Below are 13,620 nucleotides of genomic sequence, written 5' to 3'. Positions count from 1 at the left end.
TCGTAAACTTTGATTGTGCCAATTTTCATCCATGGGATGGTGTTACAAGAATGTAAAAAAAGCAGTTTATGTTCATATTTTTGTTTTTATGTCAATAGGTGAAGCTGAAACAACAACAATAACATATGATACAACACCTTTCTACTCAAACAGTACGATAGCGCGTCGTCGTCTGCTAGTTGCAGAAACTGCTTCTGGTGTTCCTGGTATTGCAAACCCAATCTTTTGTTTAGAACTTGAAGAAATGCTGGTTTTCAAGTTGACAATAGATGACACTAATCGCTCTCTTAGCAACTATCCAGTTTACATTAAAGACCATCTGTTCAATACAAACCCAATGTTTGACTATAGTGAATTCCGTGACTTGAAATTCTACGTTGAGAATACAAACGTGTCCATTAATGCGTTTGCCCATGTTTTCACTGAATCTGGACAGTACGTGTTTGCAGACACGTACTGTCCAGGAAGAAGGCCAGACATGTCCTGATGGACTTTCAAAGGTGTTACCATCAGATAAAAGCTATCTAACAGAGCTAGGTATTGGTAAAAGTGACGCAGAGAATGAGGAACCTGACTGGGGACTTATTATTGGTGAGCACCTTGTGTTTGTTGACTGTTTTTCTGTCCCCACTAGATTGCATCCATCACAATTCTAGTTGATACTTCATGTCTACATTATCAAACTTTATGTGACAAAAAATGACAGAGCTTTAAGAGTATTTGTATCTTATCTTTTATTTAGGTATGCTCGCCTTCTTGTTTGCCTGTGTGGTTATGCTTGTTGTTGCCGTTATTGTCTGGCGCCCTCAAAATGCGGGAATATACCCAATGAAGATGTGGAAACCGAGGTACAGAAACCTTGGTGCTCCTCAAAGACTTCCAAACTACTTGCAATACCAGGATTATGACCGGTAAGAGGACATTATTTTTCTTTCTTTTTTGTCATACTGTGTTAATGATTGTTAATAATATAATTTGTAGATGGACTTCTTAACCCTTGCCCTGAACCTTGTTAATGATTGTTACTATAATATCATCACGATCTCATTCAAAATTCATTTAAATTATCAAATATTTAAATTTGATCCAAATAATATTTCGCACTTACTGTATATGATCATGAGGACCTTCTTAAACAAGCATTCCAGCTTTAAAGGGTTATCTTCTGCTATGTCATATTTTGTTTACTGTAATTTTAAGATATATTGAGTTCATCTTGTGTTAATATGTTCTATGACATAGCAAACAAACATCATATATTTATTACTTTTTTTACAGAGAGGCAATTCTTCTTGGACCTCGAATTGTTGAAGGTTCAGAAGGCAAATCTGTGGCAGGCAACCAGAGTGAAACTCTAGAGGATTTCAATGTGCGAACGCTCTTTGACAAGTTAGAAGACCAATCCTTATACTTATCTCAACAACTCAGTAAACACCAAGATGACATGCGCAGCTTTTATGAACGTATGAGTCAACAGACAGATGGGCTTAAAGTAATGCTGAATAACTTTGATGTTTCGGTGCTGGAGGCTGGTGGTAAGGCCAAGCAAAAACGACGTCGTAGAGGCTCAGGAAGCAGCAGTAGCAGCAGCTCAGATGACGAGGGTCCAACAGTTGTCAACGCCAAGATTAACAGACAATTCCATGTTCAAGGTAGGCCTAGAAATACTTAATATGGCCTAGATATAATTAATGCAGGCCTTGATATGTTTAATGTAGACCTATAGATACATTTAATGTAGACCTAGATATACTAAATAAGGCCTACATATATATGTAGGCCTTGATATATTTAATGTAGTCATAGTAATATCTAATTTTAGTTTGGTTTAGTATATAATGGTGTACCTCTATATTCTTTGAACATTTTATTATATTTTAAGCCGTGATATATTTAATGTAGAAATTTGAAGTTTGAATTGTTATAATGATGGTGTACCTTTATTCTCTAAACATTTATTATTTTTAGGTTCAAAATCTCGTGAAACAGAGTTAATGGATGCCTTAAGAATTCTTATTGATAAGCTGAACTCAGGACAGTTTAACATCACTCCAGAGATGATGAATAAAGCTTCTTCAAAGGGAACCAAAGTCGTTTCTGGAAACCTTCTTAGTCGACAAAATGCTGAACGACTTCAGCTTGAAAGAGAGCTTGTTGAAGATGAACAAAAGCAGATGGACACATTGTTGCAGGAACATGTATGAGGATTTCTAATCATTGAAACAAAAATTAAGCTAAAACAAATGTTCACAGATTTAACTTTAGTTGTAGTGGAGCATAATTAACAATTTATTAACCAATTACCTGCATAGAGAACAGCCTTTTAACTAGTTGTAGTAGAGCTGTAGCTTGGTGGTTAACATGTTTATCTTCCAATTCCATAGTCGAGAGTTCAATCCTCACTTCATGTCAGGGTTTTGACTCACAAATCTTTTTATTCCACTCTCTGAGCCTCAATTGAAACTTAGGTTATAGACACAGTAAAATAGAATTTGTCCATCCTTTAATTGTTGAGTTTCTCACTGTTACAGTGAACATATGACGCTTAATATTATGAAAAAGATGAAAATAAATGCACATTATTTGTATTTCAGGAGAAAGAAAGGCAAGAAATAATTACAAGAATGAATGCGAGATTGACATCAGAATTGGAAGGAGATTTGAGCCAGGAGGAGGTAGAGGCAGTGATGTCACGCCACGAGAAGGCCCTGTCCAATGCACTAGATCGACTTGATCATAAGAAAGAAAAACAAATGTACGATTTACAGCAGAAACTTGCACAAAGGAGAATGGCTAAAGAAATGGCACTGAGAAAACGGCACCAACAAGAGGTAAGTACAGCGGCATTAGAATTTTCAATCACGTTGATTGTCTTTTATGTTTATTTTATTGTCACTCTAAAATTATACTGCAATCAGTATCTTGCAAATATTCAGATAAACAACTACACATGCTGGATTCAATCCATACATTCCACATGAAATGTGGATCTTGTTTGTTCTTTAGCATTTTGGTTTATTTCCTGTGCTATAACTTTTATTTCAATTATATCTTATTTTCTTTAGGCTGAGGAAGCTGGACTGCCACCATTAGAAGTTATGAAACTTTCAAACGCAGGCCAAATAAAGACGCATGAATTGACTCTTGGGATTGGTCTATCAGAAGCATCTACCGCCCTCTCTAAAGCTCAGATGCAAGCCAACGAGGAGCAATCTAATGAAGAACTTTACAAATACTCGGAGAATATGTCAACTGCTATTGTACGCAATATTTTTTTTTATATCTTCAAAATTAAATTACTTCATATTATATCCCATTCATAACTCTGGAGTTTACATACTCCGGAGTGCACACATTACAAAAACGCCTGTGTTGACGCCCGCTTTGTGTGTAAAGCAGTTCGATTTGAAAGGGGTATTAGTATGTCCTCCTCCACATAAGTAAATTTGAACCATATACAGAATAACTATATTGTATTTTTCATTTGAACAGGATTCTATTGTCCAAGCTGGTGGTCTTGATGCCAGTGCAGCACAAGACTTAAGCAAGGAACAGTTTGATTCTGAGAGAGCTATTAAGCAACGGATGGATAAACGCAGAATAGATCACACTTCTATCTTGAAATCTCGTATGGCTCAAAGGCGACGGGATAAAATCAGGAAAATAAAGAACAAACAAGAAGCTGAAATGGACAAGGTAAGGTTCTATGTTATACATCCTGTATTAAAATTATAAATTACAAAACCTTGAAGGAAATAGGATGTATGTATGTTACTTTTACTATCATATAGCTGTGCTGTGTAAGAAGGGAGAGCAAGCTAACTACATAGAAGGTCACTGTAAAGTATGTTCTGAATTCACCCTTTAAAGCTTTGTCTACACTATCAAACTTTATGTGATGTTCCCATATATGTTCACGGTGATGTCATATCACTACCATATTTGGGCACATCACACTTTGATAGTGTAGACAATGCCTTACAATTGCTTCTTTTCTTGATAGCTTGGAGATTTAACTGCTGAGGAGGTCCGTGAGATAGAGGTTCGCAACCAGAAAGAAATTGAAGCCTTGGAGGCCAAACTTGATGCTGAAGAAAACCAGCAAATAATGGATATCAATAAACAAATTAATGAAGAACAGAGCAAAGAAATCAAGAAAGCTCACAGAGATATTCTGCAGAAGGTATGAACATTGTTAGGAGAATAATTTAATTGTGAAAACATTTATTATGGAGTCAATTCATCCATTAGAAAATGTTTATAGAAGTAAAGTAAAAGAAACAAAATGAAATTACAAAATGTTGGCTCAACTGAAATACTATAACATTTGGAGAATATCCTAAAGTAATTATTAATCTGTTTTTACAGTCTGTGCACTATGTTAAAGAAAAAAACTGCTAGTTCAGATTGCTTTCAGAATGAAAATGTGCAAATTATGTTTTATTTTGTAGGCATCATCAAGTCACAAAGTTGATCAAGTATTAACACATCAGTTAATGGACCAAATGAGACGAGACAACGAAAGCATTCATTATGAACTTGGCGTCCAACGAGATCGACAGGAGTCTGAGCTTAAGGCCAAAATTCAGAGCAGACAACAGCGCCGACAGAAGGACTTCCAGAGGATAGCTGAAGAAGAAGCAGCACAGAGGTTCTTGACAGAGCAACAGAAGCAGGTTCATCAAGATGACATTAATCTAACATCAGGATTGCAAGTGAATATGAATGATCTCTCTATTGAGGAACAGGTAAATCCAAAGAGCTTTATTAGGTTGGCTAGAGGGTGAACTATGGGACAGTGATGCCAACAGAGTGAACCATAAATAACCGTTGGAGTTAGCTGTCTAGCCAATCTATTAAAGCTCTGGAAAAAATCAATTCAACTTTGGAGCTGCTCGACTACCGATCCTATCTGGATTTTTTTCTCCAGACAAAACAAAAAAACTCCACTGCCAAACTCTTAATATAATGTATCTGTTTGTCCTGTAAATAAAAAATTGTTATCTTTATTAATATTTTGATATACATTACTATTATTATCATAATTCAAAAACAAACAATCAATATCTATTATTATTATTCAAGGCCGTTGTACGTGAACACCAAAGAGTACAAGAAGAAATGACGGAAAGACATGAAGAAGAAAAGAAGAAATTTAAGGAGAAACTTGAGGAGGAAGGAAAGCAAAAACAAGAAGCAGATCTCCGAAGAATGGATAGTGAAAGGATGAAGGTAATCACAGAAAAGAAGAATAAGCAAGCTGCTGAGATCACAGCAAGAACAGACTTATCAGATGAGGAGATGCAACAGGTAAGCTTAAGCTTTATGTGACAAAAAAATGTGATGTGCCCATATTTGGACTTGATGATGTCATATGACTACCATATTTGGGAATATCACTACCATATTTGGGCACAAACCAATTTGGTAGTGTAGACACATTTTATCTTTGATCCATTACTATCAAGTTATAAATTGTCTTGTCTATTTGTTTATGTCTGTTTGTTGACTTGAGGAAGACAAATTTAAAATTATATATTTTTTTTAAAGTTATCTTGAATCTTATCTTGAATATTGTTTAGCTTCTGACCGCTCATGCTCGTGAAATTGAAGATCTAGAAGACAAATTAGATGGAGAACGATCTCGACAACAGCTTCAACTTCGAGACAAACTTGCAAAACGTCGTAAACAATTAGAGATAGAACAGAAACGAAAACACGAAGTAGAACTTGCAAAAGAATTGTTAGAACAGAAAAAAGAATTGGCAGATGTGCGCTCAGCTGTCGTTAAAGATAAAGAGAAGAAAGAAATAATAGAAGGAATTCAGGGAAGCGGAGGTCAAAATTCAGAGAAAATTATCAAATCAGTAAGTCAGAAATAATCTATACAATTCTATCTACAGTTTAATCAGTATGGTTGTTTTTGTAGTTTCTTCTATTTTTAAAACACAAAAATGATTTATTTATTACTTGTTATTAGTATTAGTAATTATTATTAGTATCATTAAATATTGTTAAATAAATTATTTAAACATTATTTTCAGGTACTTGATAAACGACATCATCTTGAATTAAATGACTTAGATGGTCAATTTGAAGCAGAGCGTAAGGTAGCAGTAGAGGGCGCTTTATCAAAATTACATGACAAGTATCATTCCAAACGAGAGTTGATGATACACCGACATGAAAAGGAGCTTGCAGACCTCGCTAAAGAAGGTTTGTCACCTGAGGAGCTTCAGCAACGCCGAGCATCTCTCCTTAACAAACAACAGCTAGAGATGAGTCAACTAGAAAAAGAACTATCAGCCGAGAAGTTACAGATAGAACAGGGCGCCCTCTCTGACTGGGAGCTACGATATGCTCGTGCTAAACTTGAAATGAAAGAACGTCACTATCAAGAGTATGCAGATGCTCTCAGGGAGTTTTCAGGAGATCAAAGTGTGAACCAATTAGTTTCAGCAGAACAAGCTCAAAAGGCTGCAGAAGATCTGGATGAGCTTAAATCAAAACTTGAAAGAGAGAGGTTGGAAAATGAAGAGAAGTTACACAAGGAGAAAGAGGGTAAAACAATGATTAATTACTAGATATGTTACTATAAAAGGCTGCATAATATCCTTTAGAGAATTGTCTATTTGAGATTCTGAAATGAGAAATTAATAATTCAATGTTTGTATATCAAACTTTTATTTTTAGATTTTGAAAAGGCTGAAAAGAAACGCATGGCAAAAGAACTATCTGAATTTGAAAAACGATTACAAGAAGACGAAAAGAAAGAAAAACAACGACATGAGAAAAATCTTACTTCATTGAACAAGCGTAAAGAGCAGCTAGTAGAGGAGAAAAAACAAAAACATCTGGTATGCAAATTAAGAATTCACTTTACACTTTCAAAAGAAGGTCTTTATATAAATGCTAGTTTGCTAAATTCAAAACATGGTTGAACTGATGTTTATTCTTGTTTGTTTTATAGGAGAAACTAGAAGCAATGAAGAAAGAAGGATGTTCAAAAGAAGAACAAGAACGATTAATTGAAGAGTATGAACATGATGTAGCAAAATTAAAGCAAAAACTGGATGAAGATCGTATGAGGATGCAGAGCTCACTCCAGGAGAGACTGAAGAAGAAACGAGATGAGAAGTTGAAGGCTAAAAAGGAGAATGTACAACTTCAAATGAAATCAAACATTGAAGACCACAATGAAGAGTTAAAGATGGAGGAAGAGAGACTAAAAGCTGATGAGGTAACAATCATATCATGTTTACTGTATAGTCCCACTTGATCAGTTCAAAGGTCATTGAAAGCCAGGCTGCATTAAACTCAGTAGCTCTAATAGAAGCCTATACCCCATCCAGAAACCTATACCCTACTCAGAAGCCAATACCCTACCCAGTAATGTTGATATGTTCTATGCAACCAACACACCCATCAATGATATATATCAGCCTTTTAATTAAATATTCTTAATCCAAAACTGATTTGTTTTTTATTTGATTGACAGGTTCTGACATTGAAAGAAAGTGTGAACATCGATCATCTTCTCTCAACCGCAGAGGAACCAGAAAGAGTGGCAATGCCAAACTCTTATGCTATGGCAGCAGCCATGAGTGATGAAGATCTTACAAACCTTCTGATGGCATCTCCTCTCTATCGCAAGATGGAAGAAATCAAAAGCATGATGAAAAATGGAGGACTTCTTCCAAAGAAAGATAAGAGTAAGTATTAGACTTATTAGACCTGGCAGCCTGCTGGATTTTGTCTTCGTTGTTCATATATTTATATACAGTACATACTCTTGAATGAAATCTTCCTTAAATTAATATTTATGTTTCTTTTTCTCCACAGCTCAATTCCTTGATGAGCGTGACCAAGAATGGGTAGGTGACACTGAGCTCGTCCCAGTTGACCTCAACAAGCTCAGCGGACGTACATTTGTTATTTACAAATTCGGTGTCTTCATTTCCAAGTTAGTTGCCACAAACTGTGGACATCAACCAGTTACTCTACTACTAGCCGAGAAGATTCCTAACAACCCTAACTTGACTAAGAACGCTTACAGGAACTCGTACCACTTTGATGATGCTAACCAGATTCTGTACATGAGACTCAACAGACTAGATTTTGTTGGTGATTTTGTACTGGTGCTTGTGCATGCCCTGGCACATATCAAGATAGGTAGGTATTTTGTGGATACAAATTGTTACCTTGTTACAAACTTGCGAAAGCATTTCCATGTTGCATCTATGTAAAAGAGCACGGCACACTTACATTACACTAATGTACACTGTGACATTGCTAGCGTGTGAAATCAATAGTCAAGAAAAGATAATTTTAATGACGTAAATGTAAGATTGTATTAATGAATGTTTTGTAGGTGATATGATTGATGACACCGACCAAGACTTTACCCGTGAATTCTACAACGCCCTCTCAACAGTCTGCAATGATCTGTTCTTTGCACGATATCGTCGAACCAGCGCCCTCACACAGGCTGAGCAAGAGCTATCGGCAGAGCAGAAGGAGAAGGAAGAGAAGAGTTCTCGCATGTTGCTTGAATCTTTGTTTGGTGATTCACATGCTAATGCTGATAGCGAGAATGTTATGGAACAGCTTCTGGATATGCAGCTGATGAGAGGCTCTGATAGCTCTGGAGTTAATCTTACACAAGAACAGATGAATGAAAGGTAAACAATTAAGCATTTACTTAATAAACTGTTTTAAAACATGAACCATCATGTTGATTATTTGTCTGTAAAGTGCTATCTTTAGACAGCTTAGAGTTTTGTAAGATTTTAGTTGAGAATTTTATTTATTTATTTGACCATACAGATAAAATAGGGGAAAAAAGGTGTCATCAGCGTATTAAACCTCTTCTTTCATTTTCCATCAGGTTAAGCAAATACAACAACACCTCTGTGAACATACAAATGAGGAACTTCTTGGGAAGAGTTGAGGACAAAATGACTCTTGCCAAACAGCACGGCACAAATGACAAGGTTGATGAACGGTTATCTGAACTGACTGGCAAGACAGTGTTAACACGACGTGTCGCTCCTCAACCTGGCAAAGACTTGATTGATCAACTTCCAGGCGAACTTAGCGGAACAGCAATGTGGAAGAAGTCAATATCGGAGACAATTGCTAGACAGTATGCAGGAGGGCGCATCCAGCTGGCCACTGATAAGGCCGCAAACAAAGATCTGTTCTACACATTCCTTCAGGTTAGTATTTTATCTAAAATATAAGTAACCAAATAATTTTTCTTTTCGTATTATTATTATTTGACAATGCTCTGGGAACAAAGTACTAGTAGTTTTGTAGTCCTTCGTTTGTAATTTCACTACAAATTCAATTCTTTTAGGATGAGGTAAAATCACTTGAAGAGAAAATCGATAACCTTAGTGAGCAGTTTTCCAGCCTTAGTAAACAAGTCTTGGAACGGCAAGAGAAAGTACATGGTCTGGGCAATGAGTTGAAACAACAGAAAGACTTGGTGCAAAAGAGTGATGGAAAGGTAAGTCTACAGCTAGGACTATATATTAAATCCATATTCAATTACATATACTGAACATACAATACATTGAAAATATATATAGTCAATTTCTCAATACCGGACACGCTGGCGTAATATATCTGGTTTTCTGGAAAATCTGGTATTCTCAATATGTTTTTAATGGTTAAAAAAGAATTTATTTTTACTATTCGAAATTATGTCATACATTGTTTTTCCATAAACAGACATCTGCAGTTAAGGACACAACAGAACAACTAAGTATGACTCAATCAAGTCTGACTACACTGATTGCAAAACGTGCCAACACGTTGCATCGACTTGAGATGTTCCGCAAAGAACTTGAGGACCGCCAAGCACAACTACAAATGTATCGAGAAAAAAGTGCAAGAAAAGAAACACGAAAATAAAAATTCACATCAAAAATTTAAAACGCACCAACATCTTCATGCTTATCATAAGTTGTCATAGTAATTTATTAAACATTTTTGGCAACAAATATATAATTTTTGTCTTCTATCTATATTTTTGATAAAATGTTTATATATAATGCTTTGTATCCATTTAAATTGTAAGTAAACACAGTTGTAATATACTGCCCATGTTATGTGTACTTCTGAAACCTTAGTAAAACTGTGTAATCTTCCACATGTGATGTGTTCCATACCCAACTTCTTCATCACAATGTTTGTTTTTCTTTGTGAGTTTTTATTAAAGTAGTAACACATTATAAATGATACCTACAAAGAGTGTTACAGTGCAAGTAGCGAGTTCAATAGATTTTTACCTTTTATAATCACTAAAATCATGATTGTAGATTAATTTAGCATACAATACAGCATTGGATTCAAATGATATTATGTAGTTGGAATATTTTATAACAAGTATTTCCTATAATCCGTCCTTTATTTTTATATCACCTTGATTTTGTAAATTGTTTGGTATATCGTTATGTAAGGAAATTTGTTTATAAATATGTGTTGTGTGAATTTCTTAATTTTATCACATTGAATGTGACTAGATTATAATGTACAATCATTTTTCAAAATCCGTCCATTTATACATTTGCACCTTGATATTGAATCAGTACTTTTTTTAATTAATAAGTTTATTATTGAATAATTATTAGTATATTAAATTATACTATCTGGCAGCTTTGTCAACACTAACATTCTAACATGCCTTTTTATATAACCCACTATTTCTAACAGTGCATTTGTATATGCCCTACTATTTTTTTTTCTAAAAATAGTGTACCCTTTTCAATTAATACAATTACTAAATTCATTAATAATTACTTTCATTTTTAATTATAATGATAAAATCATTGCCTTTCAACATTATAACTTGATACATTCCATATTTATTGTGTAAATATTGTTTGGTTTTTTTTTTTAAATAAGAATATTTTTTGGTATAGAAGAAATAATTTTAAAAATTGTACAGAAATTGTAAATGTACTAATAAGGAGATTATGCACACAAAGATAGTTTTATAAATATTATTAAAATAATGTCTTAATGATTGGATTTAAAATGACCATTCCTAGTGGTTTTAACTAAACTTTAGTGGATATATGTTAATATACTTTACACAGAGCTGTTTTTTAGATGTAATTGTAAGTGTGCTTTACATAGTATTTGTAAATTAGAGATGTTTGATAATTATATTCAGAATATTTATAAGCACATAGTATTTAAGACAATGACAGAACCAAGTTAAAGTAAGATGACTTAAGTCCCTTCTAACGATCTGTAATAGTCAGTAAGTTAACAGTACTTACTGGTTTACAATTAATGAACTATATCTCAATACTAATCGAAACCAGAGGAAAATGTTTTCACTACTGTACTACTGTTGTGAAAGACGAAGCTACTTCACATTGGCAGAGCATGAAGGAATTCCTCCATGGACAGCCGATGTTGATAAATGCCAGATTAGTAGTCATAAATCTGGACGCCCTATCAAGCCATTATGGGAATTACCCACAATCAAAAGTCATCAATATTTTATTCTTTGGTTCTGTCGGCATAAGCTTTCATTTTTATTATACTATAGTTATTTTTTCATTTCTTATATTTATTTGCACTATAACATTGCCAAATGTTGTCAATAAAAGTGATTTCATCCAATGTGATAATTGTTCATTTCCATGTTACCTGATCATTGGATCTTTGAGACGGTAGGTATGCTTTATTGTCTGCTTCTAATATATCTTAAATGTTCACCTTATCACTCGGTCAAATATTATATTATGTGGTTAAGTTGCTTTATATGTATCCAAATTCATTCAGTAACGTTAGTAACAGTCCAAAACAAAGAGTTTCTTTTCATTTCTCCATCATAAAAGACTATGTTGTAGGTTCCTACCAATCCTTTATGCACACATCTGGTGCACAAATAAGGAATTACTGTTTAGTCTATCGTTGTAGTAAACATAGGCCTTTCACCAAAATCGACTCCACCCGCAACAAAATATACACTGAACTAGATTTGAACTCGTCACTACGGACGAGTTAGGTTATCCGCAGCGCAAACGCCACGTGCACGTCATACGTTAGAATATTGCGCACAGTATAACGATTATGCCATTGAAAAAATGTTAGTGCGCTCTCTATTTTATTTTCACGTCTAAGTATATACAGTATACACTATATACTGTTTACGTACTACATACAGTGAAGAATAGGTGAAAATAAGTGGCCAAAGTTATTGACGCTTTTGGACATGATGACGTCATCACAATTTTGAAAACGGTATATCATGCGAAAGATAATTGATTGGCCTAGACAATATAAAAAAATGGGGGAAAATAGAATACGGATAAGTGGAGATGCGCTCTATTAAATGTGATGAACTATGACGAAAGAGACAAAAATTCGCTATTTTATATTCGAGTGGCCATACGATGACGTCACTATGTCCAGTTAGCCATATCGATGCATGATTCTATATCTACAACTCATCAACTTCCATAATATGTAATACAAAATAAACTTCATCATGTAGTTTAGAATCTATGACTGTTTAAAAAAAGGCATAATTTTGACGAATTTTTGAACTTTTTCATCAAAAACGCACGTAAATTATCCAATTCCACGTGCTCGTATGACGTAATTTTAAGTCGAAATTGTTTAAAAGTTGGTAAAATTACTAGAAAAGGCTGAAAAAACATAAATCACGCGAAAAAATTATATTTTTGCGCTACATGCGCACGCGCGCGTAAAATTATTGCGCGTGCGTGGGAATTTTTGAAATGCTCAAAATGACATGAAACGCGTAGAAAGTTGATTAGAAGTTGATTTTTCGCATTTTGAAATTTTAAATGCGCGTGCGCGCGTAACTTTCTGTGAAACATGCCATTTTTAATCCATAGAAAGTTTGCCCTTGATATGACTTAAATGTTCACCAAATGTCATTACAAAATGACTTTTGGTTTTTAGTCTATGTTAAATACGCAAAATTCATAAAATCGCGCGTAGCTTACGCTGCGCGACTCTAAAGTAAAAAAACGAACTGTCCTGCACTTCTACAGATAGAGGTAAATCTTCTGAAAAAGTTATACGATGTGATGTTGATCAGAATTTGAGATACACGTGACACAAAATTCTGGGAAAGAAAGAAGAATAAGATAGAAAAAAAAAAAAAAAAAAAAGATCCTGACAATAACAAGGGGTTATCCGCCAAGTGCGGATAACCAATTAAGAAACAACTACTGTACTACAGTAGTAAATTCATAACAATACAAAAACAAAATATATTTATGTTAAATTTATTTAAAATGAAATTTTCTTCAAACATTTACAAAGTGTAATCTGACTTATTGCGTTAAATGCGATAGAAATGATCAAGGCCGAGAATAGTTTTCTGTGGCGTTTTTGCTCTGGAACTGTATATGCCATGATAGCAACACCAAAATATAGGATCTAGACTGACATGTGGACAGGGTGAGAATGCTACTGTGTGTCCAAAATGGACCATGGATAATGAATACAATATCTGATGAAATGATCATGGTTATGGTGTATTCTATTTTTATTGAAATTATACTAATTGATGTAGCAATGTCTGAACTTATCATTTTAGATTGTGGCCATACAGCCAATATGGAT

General features: G+C 34.4%; 1 protein-coding gene across 1 annotated transcript in view; it reads left to right on the top strand.

Moving 5' to 3' along the window:
- The window catches only part of LOC144850167 (uncharacterized), a 72,508-nt gene extending 60,516 nt beyond the window's left edge, over positions 1-11,992 (top strand). Inside the window, 21 exon segments of the mRNA XM_078707390.1 lie at positions 99-453; positions 455-591; positions 743-911; positions 1,279-1,652; positions 1,969-2,198; positions 2,595-2,831; positions 3,066-3,260; positions 3,493-3,696; positions 4,004-4,183; positions 4,452-4,748; positions 5,086-5,310; positions 5,583-5,867; positions 6,045-6,561; positions 6,694-6,857; positions 6,971-7,240; positions 7,499-7,712; positions 7,843-8,172; positions 8,372-8,681; positions 8,888-9,218; positions 9,359-9,511; positions 9,736-11,992. Of these exon segments, the coding sequence (XP_078563516.1) occupies positions 99-453; positions 455-591; positions 743-911; positions 1,279-1,652; positions 1,969-2,198; positions 2,595-2,831; positions 3,066-3,260; positions 3,493-3,696; positions 4,004-4,183; positions 4,452-4,748; positions 5,086-5,310; positions 5,583-5,867; positions 6,045-6,561; positions 6,694-6,857; positions 6,971-7,240; positions 7,499-7,712; positions 7,843-8,172; positions 8,372-8,681; positions 8,888-9,218; positions 9,359-9,511; positions 9,736-9,918 (5,360 nt within the window). The 3' untranslated portion in view covers positions 9,919-11,992.
- Positions 11,993-13,620: the final 1,628 nt, after the last annotated feature.

This window comes from Antedon bifida, chromosome 8 (assembly GCF_963402885.1).
Source record: "Antedon bifida chromosome 8, ecAntBifi1.1, whole genome shotgun sequence".
Taxonomy (NCBI): Eukaryota; Metazoa; Echinodermata; class Crinoidea; order Comatulida; family Antedonidae; genus Antedon; species Antedon bifida.
Note: the sequence above shows the minus strand (reverse complement) of the source record. Positions and strands in the feature narration are given on the sequence as shown.